Source organism: Rhamphochromis sp. 'chilingali' (genome assembly GCF_963969265.1).
Source record: "Rhamphochromis sp. 'chilingali' genome assembly, chromosome: 3".
NCBI classification, from domain to species: domain Eukaryota; kingdom Metazoa; phylum Chordata; class Actinopteri; order Cichliformes; family Cichlidae; genus Rhamphochromis; species Rhamphochromis sp. 'chilingali'.
Genome location: NC_137931.1, coordinates 29815396 through 29837220, shown reverse-complemented (window position 1 = coordinate 29837220; position 21825 = coordinate 29815396). Strand labels below are relative to the sequence as shown.

Genomic DNA, 21825 nt, shown 5'->3' with positions numbered 1-21825 from the left:
TGTGGCAGTACATTTGAATTAAATCTCTTTCCTGGTAAGCTGCTGCTGTCCTTTGTTGAAACGGAGATCCTTGGTGGATTTTAGTCATTTTTCAGAGGATTCTTATTGAAATCGCACAGTGAGCGGCTTAAGGTCCTATAACCTGCAGTAAATACCCAGCAGGCAAGCTTGCACAGCATGTGCTGTATTCACTCTGCACAACTAGCTTATGTAAATAGATATCTGGTTAGCTCTAGACACAGTGTTACCTCAGGGGGAGAGCATCCTTCTCTCCATCCTTCATCCCCCTTTTTCCAATTTATTGCTCTCAACAAATATCTTTTTTCAGAAATTGTCACAAATATGAAGCTAGATGATAAACAGCTACCTGTTCAGTATCACTTCAAATGTAGCTACACTGTATACAGGTATCTGCAGAGCAAGAAAAAATGGCATGTTTGCAGTAAAGTTGAATAAGAGATCTGCTGAAATGGATGGAAATGGATATGTTGTGTTTTGCAATTCCCTCTGAGCTATGAGCTTATCATGAAGAACATGCCAAAACAAGTTTATATGCACGTACACACATACTGTTACAATTCTTGCTTATCATTACTATGGTAAAACATGTAAATAACATTAGCTTCTCTCTTCCTTTGATGTCCTCTGTAGTGAGTAAACAGCTAGGTCCCAGCAGTGATTCTCACCTGTTTAAGGGCTCAGAAGTACCTGGAAGCTACAGTCATTCTGCTTAATTTGAGACTGCGATCAACAGTCATTTCTGAATCTCCAGAATCTCTTCCTGTGAGGCTCCAGTAGACGGTCCTGTGTCATCGTTTTCAGCTCATCGCTTCAGCTGAAAAATTCATTTAAAAGCACAGATGAAACAGTACAAAAAAAAAAAATATTCAGAGACTTGAAATAAAGGACAAAAGCGCTCTGAGTGACAGTGCAAGAGAAAAATAGGACCGTGTCCTAATTAAGTCTTCAGCCCAGATGAATTCATTGAGCCTTATTAGAGGGACCCGTAGAGACAATATCCTCTTCAGTCCTGGGAGAAATCTGGAAGTTGCCACTAGCAGAACACAATGAATTGATTTAGGAACTTTGCTATGACAGCACTTCACAATTTGAGGGTGAATTTTCTGTGTGGTGACCACCTGACCTGTCTGCCATATGGTTGGAGTTAAATGTGGTATCGCCTGAACCAAATCAAACACAAACAAGCTGGAAATTAAATCTATTCCGGCACAGGCAGGTGTGTAGTGTTTTGCCTCTACTGGCAGGATTTAAATTGGTTTAACTGGCTTGATCACTCAGCTGGATAAAAAGAAACTTCTATATTATACACTTGTTCATCAGTTCATACATTTTTTTCAGCTTTGGTGACCATGATATCTGAAATGTTCTCTACTTTTAGATTTACGACAGAACTGACAAGTTGGTCTGAAGCACGCCATTCTTTGTCACTGCCTACAAAAACAAAGGGCTACGATAACACAACACAAAAATCCCATCTACAGCTGTCAAAGAGAGTCTTTTGATGACTGCCTTTGGTCTAAAAGGTCCATGAATAACAAAGCATTGAACCATCTTTCATATAAACTTTCATCTGATAAAAACTGCCAGTTTCCATTAAATGTTTGAGTTTTTAAGAGCCAAAAGCAACAATGTTCAGCAGCATTAAGCAGAAATGTGGAAGCTTTTTCTGTGATAGAGGATAGAGGACTGTACTGGTTATCTGACATACGGCACACTATGACTGGCGCACCTGCTGGACAAACACTGACAGCAGTTCATTCATTCATGTTCATTATGGACAACACGATGCCCAATCAATTCTCTTGGCGACCTGGGGTTTACAGACGTGTGTGTGTGTGTGTGCTTCATATTCCCAAAACTCCTAATCCTCCTGCCTGGAACACACCCAGATTTCTGTAAAAGTTAGGCAAAGTTTTGGGTCACAGTTCAATAAGACAAACTTTGAGTGAAAACGAAAACTTCTCTCACAGCATGGAACTCCTTTATATGAAACACGTCCAATTTCCACACCTTCACATTTCACTGAGGAATTTCAATGTCAAACTGCTCTCTCTTTCTGGTTGTGTCTCCACTATGAAATCCGTTTGTAGAATGAAATGTATTTCTCTCATATCCATGCAGAGTACGGAATATTCCCATGAAGAATTCTTTCCCAATTGCAGCATTTAGGTAGACTGAGCTGAATAGTATTTATCTGCTCTGATGGTAGCTTAGCCTCTGCAGACCCTTAAAACTCCAACTGCAGCCCCCACCAACTTCTTCTGGCATGCCTTTTTTTTTGTTTGTTTGTTTCATCCCTAAATGGCCAGGAAGAGTTACTTTGAAGTGAAGGTAAAGGCAAATATAAAAAGAGTGAGTGTCCTCCATGAAGAGGTGGCTTTTGGTTGTGGCTATTCCCCAGCCTCGCCTTGCCTCCGGCCTGCATGACACCACCTCCAGTTGCTAGCTGGCAGACTGGCGCATCACACTTATCCAGACTAGACAGATTATTCTCTAATACTTTGAAGAGGTTTCACGTAAAGAGCACTAAACGGGAACACCCTTCTCAACCCACTGCCATGACATGAAATACTAATGTGGCTAAAATTAAATGTTCACCATTCAAATCGCACCTCCACTCAGTGTGAGAAAGTCTGCGGTAGCTAATGTGATTATAGTTAAGCTAAGGGCAAGAGGACATGCAGCTGAGGTCTGAGTGTGTGCTGGGAGTATGAACTCAGAGAGAATTTTAGCATCTTTTTAATTAGAACTTTTAAGCTGCGTCAAAGTTCAGAAAGCCTTTTCTTTTTTGGCTTTGCTATTTTGGATTTCATGAACATTAACAGCCAGCAAATCACAACTGCTAACATAAAGGGACGACTTTAAAGAAATTCATTAAGTAATTAGGCACAATTACAGCTTTACAATAGAGTACCACGGAGAATGGATACTAATGGCATAATCACATTTTTGTAAAGGGGAGAGAGCTAATGCTATGCTATGGTCTGTGAAGCAGGCTCCCAGTTCTTGCAGTGGAAAACCTACATGTAGAGTTTAGTCATCAGTGATCGATATGAGATCAGTGTTGAAGTAGTGCTGCTTACTGGCCTCATTGTTGCCAGATTGTGCACATTTAAAAATCTCACCTTAAGCAAAAGACCTCCTGGTTATCCAGTTTTCCCTATTTGTCAGTATTTCTGGACTAGATTTACTTTCTTCAAAGAACCAACTGATTCTGTTGGTTCAAAAATGAATTTAAAGCAGCAGCTCTGATTTAAGGGGGAAAGGAAACAGGGGAAAGGCACTTTTTGTCTAGGGGGATCCAGAAACTTCTAAACTAACTCCTACATCAAATGAGTATAGATGAGTGCTGAGGAACATTCATGAGCTTCTTTCAAAGTAGTATGCAAATGATAAACAGGCCTTCAAGTGAATATTTTGAGAATTGAGCATTTCAAGCCCTGAAACTCATTTAGTAGTAGCTTGACTTGGGGTTTTTTTATTTTATTTTTTTTGTAAAAACGACAAGAATTTGACCCTTTAAAACCTGAACCATGAAATAACTACCAAATTTTTTTTTAACTCAACCTTCTGATGAATTACAAAAACCACATAAATTAAATATTAATTTACATATGGATTAACTTGCATCATATTTGCTACATATTCTCCCCAGTTTATTAATTATCGTGTTATTTTGTTTTTACTGGTGGGACAAAAAAAAAAAAAAGAAAAAGAAAACACTGCTCAAATATGATACACTTGACTTTAAAGGTTTAAGATGCGTTACATTTAACTTTTGTCATGTTTATTCAGAGACATGAACATTTTCAGGGATATAGTAAATAAATTTATTTTAACACAAATGACTTAACGTATTTAGCCACCAACCCCTACATCTTCATGAAATGAAAACATACATTTTTAAGTGCATTTAATGTTGAGATAAAAGAAGTAGAAATGATTAGGCTTGGTGAGAAGAGCCTTAAAGATACGAGAGAACAAACATAAATAATGTAATTCAGGGAAAAAACAAAACACAAAAAAAGTACTAAGAATAAATATGTACACCAAGGCAGCATCACTTCTCGAATATACGCACAGATACAGATGTTGTGTAAAAAGGCTTTTAAAACAGGTACAAGTGTACTGGGAAGAAACATATGGTTGTGATCTGTGGAACTGAACCTCTCAAATGTTAAAATAGAAGCTTTATAAAAGCTGGAAGCTTAAGTTTACATTAACAAGGTGAGTTAATTAGAATATTATTACATGCGGAGAGAGAAAATCTACAACACTACAATAAAACAATGACAATTGTCAGTTAAAGTGAGTTAATTAAAAAAACAAAACAAAAAAAAAACATAACATTGAAGGGCAAAAAAAGTCAACACAATAGATTAACTATTTTCCCCTGTTAAATAAAAAACCTAACTTCAAAATTAATGTTAATTTATTTTACCATAGCATTTAGCAACAAACGTAGATGCGATTAAATTCCCATTTAAACCACATGTATACAAACATGATGAAACTTGGTCTATGCTTATAACCACGAACGGCACTGAGCAGTTGCTTAGAAATCAGGAAGCTGAATAGGGAAACAGAAACACTGAAAATGTAACTAGTACACAAACACACACAGAAAATGTCAAGAAAAACTAAAAATTTGTCCTTCATATTTTTTAAATTAAGTCAAACTTGACCAAAGCAGTGGCTATCAAACACAAACATGGCACAGTACCGTTCCAGTTAGGCCCTAGTGATGCAGTCTCAATTCAAACATTGTGAGTTTGGAAAAAGAAAGGAAGTCCTGGAAGTTCGCAGCAAATGACTAATATTAGCTGGATAAAGCATAAAAATTATGACCAGCTTGCCCCCACTGCTGCTCATATTTCAGATGGGAAGCCACAGACAGCTGCAGGACAGTTCTGATACTGGCAAATATCAGTAAGTCCCTACATTCAGTGCATTATGATGGCTTAAAGCCATTTCTTCTGGATAGGCTAAATCTGTGTAAGCCTGAAGCACCGGTTTGGACAAATATAAGTTTGTCGTATTTACAGGTAGCTTTAACTTTATGCAAATCGACCTATGTGGTCAAATCTTGCTGTTAGTGTCAGTCAAGGCAAACGAGGTGGAAAAGGCTAGCAATGACTCCTGCTGGTGCCTTCAAACAGAAGCATTTCAGAAGAGGTGGGTGGTGGAACGACTGAATGTGTGATACTTCCTCTCAAACATGGTAGGCAGATGGACCATGGAGGGTGAGTGGTGTGCCTGTAAATAGAAGAGAGATTTATTTATTTTTTAAAAGAAAATGACAGACATGGAAGAAAAAGTACTTATAGTTAGTTATATGTTAATACACAACATCCCCGTTAAAGAGTGATTCAGGTTTCTTGAAACACTACTTTCTATATTTATGTTTGTAACTGAGCTTGTTATCATATAGGAAACTGGATCTGCTACAAGAAAAATCTAATATGGGTGGAGGTATTTCATACAACTTGGAAAAATAGGTTTCAGCAAGGGAATATGAGAATGGCAGTTTTACCTATTATGTGTTTGTACACAGTCAACATTATTTATATAGTACCTTAACAGCAGACACCTCAAGGTGCTCTATATGAAGAAAATGCTAAAATATTAGAAACAGAACCGATCTGTTGGCAACAGCAGAAAGGAAGAGCGTTTGGCAGAACTAGACTCAAAGAGGGACAAGTCATCTGCCAGAACTGGCTGTTGGGGGTGAGGGGGAAAGATGACCAAATATTGCACTTGCCCTTACTGTCCATTTAAAAACAAACTAAAAAAAACCAAAACAACAACAAACAAACCACAAAAGGCGTTAAAGGGCCTGAAAAGTGAAGCCAGTAAGCAAGTGCATTATTAAATCCAGTCTAATCGTAGGCAGGAGGTGACTCCTTCAGTTTCAAAAACACATCCCACAGTACAGACGTCTACAGAAGGGAAAATAAAAAACAAAATAGCCCTCGAGTCTGTTGATCTATGACTTCAGAAAATCCTTGAATCTCCAAACTGCAGTTGATTTTCAGCGCAGAACAAGGACCATCCCCAGATGCAGTCCAAGAGGATGGGAGTGAAGTGTCTAACCACAAGACCAGAAGCACCTGAATAATTTTGAAGATCTTGACAACGACAATCTAACCAATCAAACTAAAAGACAAGAAAGGGAAGGGCAAGCAGTTATTAGTAACTGGGTTTTTCAACTGCCCAAGTAGCCTCCACGGTGCTTTCAGTATGATTATTAGCTCTGCAAGAGGTGGTAATCACCTTAGTTTTTATTCAAATATGAAGAAATCAATTCTTGCAGGTACCAAGTTTTTTCTTTTTTGAGAAGGCAGTTTGAAATGTTTATTATTAGACTTTGTATTTGGGTACTCATAAATATGAATGAAGATCTGTATCAATTGGATATTTAACCTTTCCCACAATTAAATGGCAATTTAATGTTTCACCTCCCACTAAGGTAATTTAGATAATCTGTTGATTATCTGACTGCTTGCATTTGTTTTCCTGATTACAATTACTCTACACTCATTGTAACAAGTGTACAATGAAATCACTACATAATCACTGAAAGCTGACATAAACAAAGCAATAAGCTCTAATAAACTGAAAATATTGCAGAAATTGCAATTTGGATAATTAAACAGCTTACAACCGCTTACATGTACAGTTTGTATGTTTGTCACACTTAAATGTTTCAGATCAAACAAATCCAAATATTAGACAAAGGTAACAGAAGTAAACACAAAATGCAGTTTCTAAATGAAAATGTTTATTATTAAGGGGGAAAAAATCCAAACCTACACTGCCCTGTGTGAAAAGTTGACAGTGGTGTATCACGTCTTTGGAAAGCCGAGTTCAACTTCTCTAGCCACCCAAACGCCTGATTACTGCCACACCTGTTGTCAATCAAGAAATCACTTAAATCAGACCTGCCTGACAAAGTGGAGTAGACCAAAAGATCATCAAAAGCCAGACATCATGTCACAATCCCAGGAGATTCAGGAACAAACTAACAAAGTAACAGACCTTCCCAGGTTTACCACTCATGATCTCTTGGATGACGACTCATCCAAGAGGTCAAGTATTTCAGACACAGAACATCATACAAACCATAAAATATGGCGACTGTGGTAGTTTGATGGTCTGGGGTTGTTTGGACCTTGACTTGCTGTGGTAAATGGAACCGTGAAATCTGCTGTCTACCAAAACATCGAGAACAAGAGTATCCAGCCATCTGTTCATGACTTTAAGCTGAAAACGCACTTGGGTCCTGCAGCAGGTCAAGGATCCGAAAAACACCAGCACATCCACCCCTGAATGGCTTAAGAAAAACAAATTGAGGACTTTGGAGTGGCCTAGTCAAAATCCTGTCCCGAATCCGATTGAGATGCTGTGACATGACCTTAAAAAGGCAGTTCATGCTCAAAAACCATCCAATGTGGCACAACTCCAACAATTCTGCAAAGACGAGTGAGCCAACATTGCTCCACAGTGCTAAAAGAATCATCAGTTATCAAACACTTCCGTTATTAGGTTTAGGGGGTTATCACTTTTTCCACACAGGCCATACAGGCTTAGGTTTTTTTTTCTCATTTAATAAATATATAATAAATATTTAATAAACACCTTTATATATAAACTGCATTTTGTGTTTACTTGTGTTATCTTTGAATTCAGAAAATATTCAGGTTCTCTCAGTTTTTGAATGCATAGTTCTTAATCTGATATAATGAAGTTGATATAAATTCTATGTTTGCCCATTAATCCACAGCAACAGTTTGAAAACAATATTGTAAATTCTTAAATTTATCATTCACATTAAGTATGCAGAATCCCAAGCAAGTACTTCATAGAATCTCTTACAGAGGTAATCACTGATAGATGGTATAAGGCCAGGTGATGTAGACTTGTCTGTGCTGGAGTTCTCAAACATTTTACTAGACAATCATCTTATTTTTCCTCATCGTTTCACATATATTCTATTTAATATGTTTAAGCACCAGACAGAGTGTGTTTCTTCTAAAATTTGTGTTCTTAAAGCAATTTCTCTTTGTTGCAAAATGCTTTTCACAGACTCATATACATTTTGCTGGATATAGACTGGTGATCAACACTGGTATTTAACAACTTTTAAATCAATTTTAATTTAAACAACGCCTGCAAAGACGTACTTAAAATACTTTCTAAAGGCATTGTATACTCAAGCTTGACTCAGAGTTAAGACTGGGAATGTGAGTCAGTGCGTACGCGTATGCACCAAGTACAAAGTTTAGTTTATGTGGTGCAGCCTCATTTTAATTACTGAATGCAAAGAGACAAACATTGTTACTCAAGTCTCTATGCCTTTCAGTCCAAACCTGGCACCAAACTAATTGAGATGTGCAACCTTTGCCAATGCAATCACACTTCAGCAGCTTTCCACCTGGCTTTTACACACATGGCAAGTGCTCTTTATAAGCATTTCATCAGAGCCACAGTTTTTCCAAATACCCTGTGTGAAAATGCACATCAGCAGATTTACGCCTATTTACAGTGATATAGCGCCAGTGTCATACAAAGCATTTTTACTCTAAACATTACAGTTTGAATAGATGTGTCTCTTATTGGAATAAATTAAGCAGAGTTCATCATAACAGTGATACAGAAGCTTTTTTGTTCCCCCAATCTGTGAGGGCAGTTGAAGTTTCAAGAATCAAGACTTCTTCAAGTTTTAGTTTGATCACTACAAGTAGTATGATAATGGTGAGAACCAAAACAATGAATTCAAAAATATTTCAAGCCTATAAGTCAGTTTTCCCTGTGAAAACTTAAGTATTTCAAGCTTTCTGTTAAGGTACAAATGTGTCTACATTTTGCTTTCTTTGTCGATAAAGTTGTTTCTTCTTGATCCAGAAGAGACGCTTCTTGAATACACTCGACAACAGCTACTATTGTTGTATCTATAGTTTCTCATTTCAGCTCTAGCAAAACAATGATGGCAGATTCAAGGAAAAAAAAAACCAAAAAAAAAACCCTGCTCATTGCTTTTGGGTTGCCTATGCAGGAATGTTGCCACACATGTATCATTATCTACATGATGCCTGCATTTAAGATGCGATGGGTGTTTTTTTTTTTTTTTAAGTGCACCTAATCAAAACAACACTTTCTATAAAAAGCTGGTATCATTATCAAGGAATTCTCCTTTTGCATCAGTGCAATTCTCACTTCATTTGCAATTCTTTCCCATCTGACAATTTGTGACTGAGCAAAATGCCCATGTAAGAAAAAACAAAACCCCAAAACAAAGCACAAACACAAACCAGAGACGAAACAGTGCATTTTAATCGAGTTCTGTAGAATATGTGCCAGAAAAAAGGGGCATCAGGTAAGGGCAACACCACGAGTGTCTGCAACCTCAATGCCACAAAAATCCTTCATACTGGTCCTTAAATGGCTTCAGCTAATATGAGGCATTGTGTGCCTAGTGACTCAGGCATCACATGTGGTTAAAATGTATTACAGATAACAGTTGACCTGCCACTAAACACTAAAGCTCACATAAAAAGTCACACTGACATTGTGAATACATTGACATTTTAATTTTAGTGTCATGTTTGTGTGTAAACTAGCCCAAATACACAAAGCTCACTGCATACAAAAACTGAAGACTTTGACATTTTGATTTTTATTCTTGATATTTTCTTCAAGTGGCACTAAAAAGAACGGCTTTGATCAAAACAAAGATCGATAAGAGACAAATCATCCTGTCTTATAGTTGTAACGGTAACTGAATCATTCCTTTTTAATATTCATGAGTTGGCTCAATGCAAAATGAAACAATCTGTTTGTGAAATCAAGACTTCACATCTAAATCTCTCCCCCAAAATAAGAGGTATCAATCTGGAATGACAGTCCCAGCTCTTCGTGACCCCTGCTCATTACTAACATGTACACTGTACACCACCTGGTGAATATTCCCATCCACCACCAACACCACCACCACTCTGTAATCTAAGAAATTCGTCAGAAAAATTACTCCAAATCAACCCTTAAAATCTCCACCCTTTACACCTATACCAATCTCCAGTGGAGAGAAGCATTATACGCAAACTGATGGAATCCCGTCTGTGTCGATCCGACTTGGGCTGTGGAGCAAATCTTTTATTTGTATTTTTCATTTTGCAGGGTCTCAGCTTCTAAGGAGTTGATTTGGGACTAGAAATGCACCAGTGATACTCTGATATTAAAAAGGCAAATGTGCCAAGACAGTTTAATGAGGATTAGTTTAAAATGGAAAATGAATTGGTGCACCCGAGACTGAAAGTGGACAACAACAACAATAATGTCTGCTCACGTCAAACTCCAGGACAAAGCTCAGCGATCATTTAAAGCAGAGTCTCTTTGCAAGGACTGGTCACGACAGCCTTCTGTGGATCCATGGGAACTTGAGGATTTCTGCATGACTCAGGAAAGCCCCTACGTTTGGCATTAAAAGGTTGAGGACCTGGGGAGCTTGCTTAGAATCCTACAGAGGGCAGCGGTCTGGACAAATGTAGTCGAGATTTGGATCGGGAATGTTTAGAGTTGAGCTGTGTGGAGTTTTGGACAGCTGAAGTAGAAGCAGAGGTGGGAGGATTTAAACAGGACGACTCCCAGGAAACAGGGAGGCTGGAATGAGTTAGTGCTGGTTGATTAAATAAAGAATCATTAAAAATGGGCTTAGATTTTCTGGTGACAGAGCAAGCATTAAGCTAGGGGTCTTGGCTCAACTCAGAAGCAATTTTGGGGACAGGATTTTTGGGGGGAGTGCAGGGGGTTCGCATACGATCAGGGATGTTGAATCTGATTGGAGGGTGGTCCAGAGAGTTAGAGCGCTGCACCACGGCACTGCTTTTGGTAGAATCATTCAAACTGAATGTTGAGGCAGCGCGAGGCATCTAAAGTACATAACAAAAGGGAGAAACAAACGGAGCAGGGTTTTACATTTAATGAAGGGGGGGGGGGGACGGCAAGAAAACAGACGAGCTAAAACATTACAAGGAAACACAGATCAGTACAGTAACTGAAGGCTGTTTATAGGATTTCTTTGTGGATGAACTGGCAGAAATGGAAAATAATCATGTTTTCATTAGTGTATAATCATCTGAAGGCAAATCCTACCATGTAGTATCATAGTGGTTCTACATTACAGAACAGATGAGTTTTCCTATATGCCTGGAAAGGCAAGGGCCCCATTATACCTGCCATGCTGCATCGTACAGTGCGAATGACACTGTACGACAAAGCTGACGTCAAATTGATCCCACATCCACCACCTGTCACCCAAGCACCTCTCAATTTCTATAACCTATGGCGCTACCATACATTTGTGTCGGTTTTCTTGCCATTTTAATGACATATGGGTTGACATATGACATACAAGCTCAGAAATTCACCTTTTCAAACTTGCAACAGTTTGAAAAGATGAGACTTTGTGGGGGGAAAGACAAAACCTCACACAAACCCCCCTAAGCAACTCTTTTGCTTCCAATTGTGATTTCTTCCATTTATCAGCACTGACGAAGAGGTTTTCTCTGACACCCATTATTCAGGAGAATACTGCAGCACAACAGTGAGCATGCGGCTGTGCAATCGCATTACTGGCGGTGTGCAAAGCAACCAGCAAGGCAGGTATACTGGGACCTTGAGGCGAGTTCACTTAGCTGCAATCTGCAATGCCAACTTCTGGTAGAAGCCACTAAATCCTAATCTCTTCTAACTACACAATGTGCAAATACTAGCTTTGCTTGTTTTTTTTTGTTCAGTCAGAAAGATAACATTCAACACCTCGCACAAAAAAACCTATTCTTAGCCACTATTGAAAATAATTTATGGGGTTACAGGAAAGAAACTCCATCTGATTAAAAAATAGTAATAAATAAATAAATAAATAAATAAAATAATGACATAAATCTCTAGTCCTCATAAGCCAGCAGCAAAAGTTATATTTTGTCTAGTTTCTAAAATCTTTTTCACTTGCTGTTTACAAGAGGAACTCTGCATACTGCCATTAATCTGACTCGATAAGCTTTGAGCATTTACCCATGGATTACTCTGCAGTCTGCATTTACATGCATATACCATTAAAAAGAGGCATGTTACCTGAGATACTTATCAAAAAGGTAAAAATGTGATAATGTTGTACCAATACTACACACTCAAGGGTTTTAGAATACATTACGATTAAATTAACCACTGAAACGCGCACAAAAAGGAAAACAAGAAAGATTATAGGACTATTTTTCTTTGCCAAAGAGAAGAAAGTCGCAGCACATTTAAGACCGCGAGCCCTTTTTCTGCTTTCTAATCAAGTTAGATGAAAGTAACTGACACCAATTGGATGGGTCTGATGGAGAGATCAATTACCTGATTCTCAGCAAAGGGAGAGAGATGGAGAAAACAGAAAAGCAATAAGGAACAGGTGGACAGATAGATTGTTAGAGATGGACAACCTCTTAGTATCCATCACTTTCATCATTTAGCACACACGTACACACACCAAAATGTAGTAACTGAGTTATACAGACGGTGAATGTGAGTATTATAATACAAGAAATTAGATGATCTCAGTTTGGCTACATCATTAATACACCTTGTGTTAGCTAGTACCAGACTTAATAACGCCATATAGATAAATGAACTTACAGCCAACGTGGTGCTGCTGCCGATGCGGTTTTCACAGCTCAGCCTCTGGCTTTTCTCATCTGAAGGACTGTTGGCCATGAAAGCCCTCTGGATCACACGCTTTGGGGTCTTGGTGAAAGAAAACGCTCTTGTCACCTAGTACACACACACACACACACACACACACACAGGAAACGTCAATAATTTCAGTTTTGTTGGCAGGTCTCTGTCATATTTGTAATGGTAAAAGAAAAAAAAACAAAGCTCCACTTTTGTCCACTTGTTGCACCATGAAAACTAACACTTCTAGAACACCTGCTCTTCATCTTTGTCATAGGCGCCGCATGATATTTTTGCATTCAACAGGTTCTATTTTCAGCCACTTCATTTTGAGTATCTGTAGCTGTAGCTCATTTTGCATTTGCTCTTAGTGTCCATCACTGCTGAAGCCACCTGCATTACTAGAGGATTTATTTCTTCCAAACGCAGTGAAAAAAACCTGTGTGCAGTTTTTCTGGCATTGAAGCATCTGTACCAGGCAGAGCATGGGTACAAATATGTAAAAGCTGTCATTATCAAGTACAGTCTGTTAAATAATCACATTTCATTTTTTTAAAAAGGGCAAAGGCCTCAATAATTACAAAAACACTTATGACAAGAAGTGCCCACAACAAAAACCATTGCTCATCTAATGAGCAGGCATTTAGTCAACATCTGGTAATTTGGTGTTCTTTGATTTACATTTTGTTCAATTTGTTAAATCATTATCATATACTGTGTCAAAACTAACATAAATTAGTATATAGAACCTGGACTAACAGATAAACAATAACTGACAACCTCCCATTCAAGATCATCTACTCAGACACGTTCAGACAGATCCCAGCACACCAACTGTTTTCAGATAACTCTAGAAGGCCTTCCAGTATCCACAATGCTATTACTTTGCAGTTCAATCAAACATGACTGCAGACGTAAGCTTCTTTTTCAAACTAACTTTTTTATTTTGGCCAAAACAAGCTTTTCATCCATTTCTGAAAAATAAAAATCAAGTTGAAAAATGACCATTTTGACACCCTGGAATAAATCCAGCACACACTACAGAAGTGCAAGGAGATGTGTAAGGGACTTCCAGGTTACTACCAGCCATATTAACAACAGTACAGGTGATTGAGATGAAGTAGGTATGTTTTTTGATTTTTATTGGACCATTTCTGGCACTTTCTGATCAACCTGCTTCTGAAGCTTTGCAGCTAGAGAAAACTCCCTGAGCTATAGGTTCAAACATGCAGGGCATCAGCAGAAGAAAATCTTCCACAAAAGCAGGTGTGACATCAGAGAGGGAAACGAGTTGCACGGTTTTTGCATCGTGCTGCTGTCTTTTTCTTAGCCCTTTCTATTTCCATCACACCTACTTTACTCTTTAGAACATCCAAAAAAGTAAATAAATAAATAAAAATTGCTAAGAATGCAAGGTTTTATACTCATGTTGCCCATCTCTTTCCTCCCGCTGAGTCAATTTTTGGAGCCTTCCACCAAATATTAATGATAATAATAATAATGATAATGGATTGGATTTATATAGCGCTTTTCAAGGCACCCAAAGCGCTTTACAATACCACTAAAATCATTAATATTTAGGGGTCAATATTGGAAGGGTTCCTTATTAAAAGCCACTTCTTCGACCTTTACCTTTTTAGAGGTTTTCTTGATGGCCCTGGAGGCTTTGCTCAAGGTGCTGTCCATATCCTTGGTGCTGACCTGCAGTGAGTCTGGGTCTGTACACTGAATAAGGTCTTCCTGTTTGCAAGACAAGATGACAAAATACAAAAATAAATAAATAAAAAAAGATCCAAACTCAGTATAGTAAATCATGACCTGAAGAGTGCAATTCAAGTAATCAGTACAGATGGATACATTTTACTCTGTTGTCGAACTAGTAGGCTGGTATGTGGAGGAGGATTAACACAGTCTTTATTTCCTTCTCTCCCTTACCCTGCAGTGGGCTTTTTAACAAACTGAAGTCCTCTCATTGGTATTCACATTGCAGCTCTGACCCAGTGAAAAAAGCATTAGGAATGCAGCTGTGTGCCGTTTAGGCAGAACAGATGCCAACATCGCCCCCTGCTGAGTACTCTGCAAACTGCAGCATCTCAAATTAACATCTTCCAGTGAGCTCAACAATGCATGAGCTTAATCAACACCAGAGAAGTCTGATTTCTACCATTTTCCACAAGCACTAAATAACTTAATCTTTTATGTAATTTCTCATTTTTGTTTCCATGAACAATAACTACGATATGCATTCCCACATCTAACCGCATGTCATAAACATGCCCTGTCTTCTCATATACAAATGTATGAAACAAATACATTCGAACAAAAAATGTCCTCCATTGCTTTCTTTCTCTTTATGTACGAGTGTGCTGCTTCTCACCGCATCAGCCCTGCAGATGGTGTTGGCTACATGGCGGCAAAGTGTTCGCAGCCAGGCGCTTTTAACCGTTTCCTCTCCCGCCAGTTGGAAGCTGAACAACAAGTTCTCCTGTTCAGTCGGAGGGCGAACCACCAAGGCGAATGCATTCACACACTCTGAAGGGAGGAATTGAAAGAGTGAGACCAGGACAGACAGTGACGGTGCAAGAGGGAAGATAATTAACAGTGACAAAAGTAAGAGGGTTTAAAAAAAGAAAAAAGAAATCAGGCGGTGAGAAGAGAAAGATATAAGAAAGAAAAAAGGAAGATCAAGGGAGTGTGTGGGAAGAGGAGATGGGAGAAGAAACTGTTGAAAAGAGATGAGCAGGAAGAAATGATGGTAACACTTAAGACTGCTGGGGGTGATGGGTTACAGAAGCCAGAGTCATCTTGTGCAAAAGAATATTCAAAAGTTCATCTAATGAGGCTTCAGCGTCCAAGTCAGACAGACTGAGTGGATATCTTCTAAAGTTAGTTAGCTCTGTACTTCTACAGCCAGGGTGTCCTTCTTTAGCTGCAGTGCAAGTAAACAAAGTACTCTCTTAAAAGCAAATGAAGGAAATTGATTATAACAACAAACAGAAGCTGTGATTATTCAGATGGACTGTTTGAGGGAAAAACAACAAATTACATTAATTAATTAAAGATAACTAACATTTTCAGTTAGTTGGAAGCTGACAGTTTCTTTAAAATTTTATCAAGCACGATACAGGATTTTTCAAAAATACAACTTAGAAATGAAATTATTTAATCTTCTGCTCCACTTACAACTGATCATATGGACACTGAGATGACTTGCAGATGAAATGTTAAGATGCAACTGTGTATTTTGCCAATTTTACCTTCTGTGTCTTGCAAGTCCAGCACTCGTCGAATCTGAGACAGCGGCATTAATGCTATGTGTTTCAGGGGGGGCGGTGGTCTCGTCTGTCCCAGCGGACTCTTGAACGTATTGATCACCTTGTGTCGCTTCCTTGCAATCTGTAGAGATGCAGACACCAACTTTGCAGGTAAGTGTGAAAGTCAACTTCAAAGTAACATCCCTTGAGTGTGGGTGCATTTTGCAGTATGTGGGTGAAGCTGCTATCGATTGCTTGGCAATAAATCAATGATGCCTTCATAGAGGTAAACGATGCAACTCATTAATGTCACGTTAATTAGGAGATGAGAAGGAAGATAGAAGAGGCAGAGAAGAAAGGAGGGAGATGTGGGAGAGGATAAAATACAACGCAACATTCCAGGTCAAGAGTTAATCAATGGCTGCTGATGATAGAGAGTAGTGAGGCCACCCATGACAATGGCCATTCTATATATTAAAACACACACAGTGTAGCTGCTGAACACACACAGACAGGCTCATTAGGAGGCGTCACTGACACTTCTGAATCAGCGCAGCCGCTAACCTCGTCTCTTTCATGATTGCCTGCCATGTTCCCATGCTGACCCACTGCTAATTAACACACACACTTTGTGTCAGCAGTGATAGACTGCACATTCCTGATTTGGCAAGAGACTTGCACAGCATATTCTGAGACACGCTGAGAGACTCTCCCAAAACCTCTGAAGCCTTTAGCTTCTTTTTATCTTTATCATTTTTGTTGGGAAACATAACAGCTCAACATATACAGATAAGCAATCTTGGGTGCAAGGGATATTTTAGGAGAATTCTGAAAAGAATATGACAAGACTAAAGTCACAGATGGAAAACACCACTAACAGCAAAAGTATATCTAGCCGGCCCCCTGTGTGACAAAGAACCTGCATCATACTATGACTATGTAACTTTAAACCACGCATTACAGCTGAAAGACCATAACTTCTGCACCGATTACTATTAATGTATCATTTGCTTATTCTTAATCACAATAGCAGACCAACACTTACAATAAGTGTTTTAACAGGGAGTAATTACCCAATTAAAAATACCGACTGCTGCCAGTGCTGCCCCTAGTAGAAACACCTACGGTATCAATTTCAAACTCCACTGTCACCCTATTGTCTCAAGTAGATTCATATAAGTCCAAAAAAACAGACAAAAGAAATGGTAATGTCTGCATCTGAGGCTACGTCCACGGGTATTTTTGAAAACTGAGATTTTCCGTTTTCATTTTAAAAAAAATAATCCCGTCCACACGTAAATGCAAAAATGAAGCAAAACGCTGCTAGGAACATGCCAAAGCAACAGGTGGCAATATATTCCTATATTTTCCTTCCCAGTGTCGCCGAAGCACTTGCTCATAGGGGTTTTGTCAGTTGTCTTTGTACTATTGTAGGATCTTTACCTTACAATGCAAAGTGCCTTGAAGCAACTGTTATTATGATTTGGTGCTATATAAATAAACCTGAACTGAAATTATTAATTTAGCTGCGAAAGAGCTTTACCTAACAACATATAAATATGAAGAAATGTTTATACATTTTTAATTAAGCCCAAAGGTAGATTTAAATACAGCCTAGGTTTCAGATCTGGTGTGATAAAGGTAACCTTTACACTGACAGTGGGTTCAGGGGTTAATAAGTGTGAATCTGGGTCTTTGAATGACCAAAACTTTAATCGTGTGTTGATGCATTTTCACCTCAAGACAGTCATTGAAGAGGAACAATGTGACATTTTCACCACGGTCACATGGCTGATCTCCCAGAGCAATGGTTTCTACTCGGTAAACGAGGCTACGATGGGAGGACAGCAGGTTGGCCTGGAAAGAGAAAGCACAATAAGTAGCAAGAAGGTGAAGAGAAAAATGGTGAGTGCATGTTAAAGAGGGAGGCAGGCATGTCCAACAGCTCAACTAGCTCATAGTTTAGATGGTAGTAGCCGTAGACAGGCAGCCACTCACAGGCCTGACACAGACGAAGACAAACTGTCAAGGTCCCATTTGCACTTACAGGTTATTTAGACTTGCCAGTGGTTTATTTTTGGTTTCTCTCGAGTCCCTTTAAAATGTTAAATTATTATTATTCTTACAAACCCACTTCCCAAAACATTAGGATGCATTATAAAACAACTACATTTTAACTGCAAAAGTACAAATACTATTGTTCCTCTCCACATGACTGAAATAGACTGCCTGGTCTGTTTAGTGGTTAGGGCCTGCCTTCTGGAGGAAAACTAGAAGACAGACGTTCACCGTCACAATTTTTTTAAAAAAATATTTTTGCATAGAAATGAATTAGTACACAATCTGCACTAAAATGAGTGTAGCAATCACACACAGGTAAACAGCAGCAATCTTCAAACTTACAGGACAACCATCAACTTCATAAACAACATCAAAGATTTGCTTCTGGCCTTCAGTTTTCCTTTTGTCCTCATTAATGTGGCTAAAAAGAGAGACATCAAAAAAAATGTGATTAATGCTTAAGAAGAAAAGAAAAAAATCAAAATCATTCAGTGGGCCACTGGAAAAAAGCAAAATTGCTTCATAATTTATCAACTGTCTTAGTTTTACAAGGATAGTATTTATTTCCGTTTTAATTATTGATAAAAGTCAATCATAACCACAAATACAGAACACGGCAATTTGCTAACAACTGCAACAAAAAGTTAAGCCAGTTAGGGGAAAAAAAGGTCAACAATATATGAAATCATTCCTCCGTCTTGAAGGTCCCTTTAAATGGTATTAAATCATGTTAGTGCTGCATATTTTTCCTTTTATGAATCCATGCATCAGTGTATGCCGATATTGGAGTACTGACAAATACAGTCACTGGAAGCCGGTATTGGATCGATTGTGCGTTCGCTGGACATTTAGGAATGTAATGAGGAGGTGAAGTACTTCGAAATGGTTAGAGAATACATTTCTCTTGGACAAGTACATAACAGAAAATTAAAAACCCAGTTGGCTGTTGGTTAAAATGCTGTTTTGAGCATTAAGAAAAGTTCACAAGGTGGCACTCCACTGAATTCCACCTTGCAGACTACTTCTGCTAATTTCAGGGGATATTATTATAGCCAACTGTTTAGAACATCTGACCCAGTTAAAGCCACATGAGAATGTAAAATGAGACTGGTTATCACAGATGTTTGCACTGTTGGATAGAATGCGTCTCCGGCTGGAGATGATCAAAGTCCAGAGGTGTGACCTTAAAGTTAAACTGCCAAGTCTAATTAATTTAAGTAGCATAACCACGACTATACAAACGGTTTTATTATTCTCTACTATTGCACATTTCATGCTTTACCAGCATACACCTGTATTAAAAGGTAGCTGTTTTTTCAGACTATGGCTCCATGAATATCTGCAGCAGTTCTTCAGATGTGTCAAGATTTAAACAGCTTCAATTATTGCCGAATCTTTACTGAACAATGGTCAATTACTACAATTTGAATATGCATGATGGTCAAGACTCATTATGATAAAAGAGAATTCACAAGAAAGTGTTAAAATGTATAAATGATCAAACAACGCTAGCCGAGAAATTGTCACAAAAGCAAGGTTAAGGTCACGCCAACTCACGTCATGACTTCTTTCAGAGACTCAATTGCTTTCTCCAGTGTTATCTTGTCTGGGTTGTCATCCGATGTATGTTTCTTTATGTCTGGAATAGAGAAAAGAATGGAAAAAGTTTCGTAAGAAGTAGACGGGAGAGAAGAGATGAAAATCACAGAAATATGAACAGAAAAGAACAGAGGAAGAGAAGTTACAAAAGGGAATCAACAGGACATAAAGAAAAATGGTGGCAGATGTAGACGGGGAAAGATTTAAAAAAAAAAAAAAAAAAAAAAAAAAGACAAGGAGAGTTGCTGCAAAAAGTTCATCTAAACTATTTTGACAAAGGGTTATATATTTATGCGTTACCATTAAGAAGAAGGGCCACGCTAGGCAGTCTCTGTACTGGTCTTATGAGCAGCTCCACCAGTGTCTGCCTGCCACATTCTGGCTTGGCCTGGTTAATCTGTATAATGGAAGCAAATAAAATTGAAGCTTGATTTAGACTTCTGCTGGTTATTTAAATCCTAATTTACGTGATAACTGGAAAATTTATTCTTAAAAAGTTAATAAAATAAAAGAATAAATAAATAAATAAATAAATAAATAAATAACCAAAACATAAAAAACAAGGACATGTCCACATCACAACACATGTAATAAATGCTATGTCTGTTTTATCTGTTGCTTATATGTTTACATGCACTGGAGAAAGCCAGTTTAGGCCTGGCTCAAGAAGCAGGTTGATCATTCAGAAGGTTGGTGGTTCAATCCCCAGCTCCTCTTGTCTGTAGTCAAGCTTGTTGGAGTATCTCTGGGCATGAGACTGAACCCCAAGCTGCCCCTGATGCAGCCATTGGAGTGTATATGTGTTAAGTTAAAAGAGCTTAGGCACATAAAAAGTGTTTGTATCAATGTGTATGTGAATGGGTGACTGAAGCTTGTAATAAAAGCATTTTGAGTACTTGAGTAGAAAAATGCTATGCAAGTACTAAACAATTTAATAGTTAGGTAATCTGAGGTGGTGTTTATGTTTTATTAATCTGTGAGCCTTCTTCTGAGAATCTGATTTTCTAAGCCAGCGAAAAGTCTTTAGACTTATGAGGCGTGATTAAAAAATTCTGGAAACAGGCCAGTAAAATTAGGGTGTTTAAGGTCATCTTGTCATCATGTTCAGACAGCATCCAGTGTGCCAGCTTTTGTTATGTTGTTCCCTGGAAGCTCAGTTCTTACCGCTTGCACTGTTTGCGCAAGTTCGAGGTCTGCAGTGAAACTGCAACGCAGACAGCCAACATCAGCTTCTGTTTTGAATTCATGAGATGAAATATTGCTGGTGATGAGAGTCTGGTCTCCCGCTACAACCACTGTAATTTTCAGTTGAAGAGTCCAGTTTATAAGCCTGAGGGTAGCACATTAAGTGAAGAGCGACACTGGGAGTATGGTCACATTATCTCTTTTTTTCCCCCCCTCTCAGCATTCGTTGTGCACTGTGAACTTGTCCCCTTGGGTCAGACTGTCAACAAGAGATTCTACTATAATGTGCAAAATCTACTGGGATGTGACAGTGAACATTCAGAGGAAATAATCTAAACTGAAGGTGTGCGCCATGTTGAGTGCACAATGAAAGCAAAAGTCTTTTATGCATACCAACACAATCTTCACCTCACCACCTGACCCACTCACCAGATTCGGCAAGTTGCAGGGAGGGAGTTGCCTGCCAAATTCTCAAAATTAAAACTCAAGTTGAAGGATCGTACTTTTGATAAAAATTGAAGAGTCAGTGTCAGTCATAGATGGACAGGTGCAAGGGGACATAATGTGACTTCCTCTGAAAGATTTAGTATTTGCAGTGGTAAACAGTCAAAAGGCTGTGGATACAAACATCTGTCACATTTTAATCAAGTTGGGGTTTTTTCATGTATCAGATTTTTTTTTTGCTCATGTCATGAAATCCACTAGACAGGCAAAAAACACACAAACATAAAAGGTCATACCTTGAGGAATGCATGAAACCGTGGTTTTTGTTTCTCACACCGAACAATGGTCTCTTTGCTCATTTCAAAGAAGTTGACAAAGGGGGGGTAGGCCTTCACCAGCTCTTTAGACTATAAGGAAGGGGAAAAAAGGAAGGGGAAAAAAGGAAGAGTCACACAGAAGAATAAAGTTTACGTGAGAATCCAAAATACTAGTCTCATTAAGTAATTTGACACACCATGACGCCGATATTATTTCTCTCTGACTTTGA

At 38.5% G+C, this 21825-nt stretch overlaps 1 protein-coding gene across 3 annotated transcripts in view; it reads right to left on the bottom strand.

Moving 5' to 3' along the window:
* Positions 1 to 3837: 3837 nt before the first annotated feature.
* ect2 (epithelial cell transforming 2) overlaps positions 3838 to 21825 on the bottom strand; it is a 39736-nt gene continuing 21748 nt past the window's right edge. For all 3 annotated transcript variants that reach the window (XM_080879154.1, XM_080879153.1, XM_080879155.1), the window contains 10 exons: positions 21575 to 21685; positions 19950 to 20046; positions 19608 to 19689; positions 18393 to 18471; positions 17727 to 17846; positions 15993 to 16131; positions 15113 to 15267; positions 14368 to 14475; positions 12697 to 12831; positions 3838 to 5277 (listed from right to left, as the gene is read on the bottom strand). In XM_080879154.1, the coding sequence (XP_080735280.1) occupies positions 5188 to 5277; positions 12697 to 12831; positions 14368 to 14475; positions 15113 to 15267; positions 15993 to 16131; positions 17727 to 17846; positions 18393 to 18471; positions 19608 to 19689; positions 19950 to 20046; positions 21575 to 21685 (1116 nt within the window). In that variant the 3' untranslated portion in view covers positions 3838 to 5187. The remainder of the gene's footprint in view (positions 5278 to 12696; positions 12832 to 14367; positions 14476 to 15112; positions 15268 to 15992; positions 16132 to 17726; positions 17847 to 18392; positions 18472 to 19607; positions 19690 to 19949; positions 20047 to 21574; positions 21686 to 21825) is intronic.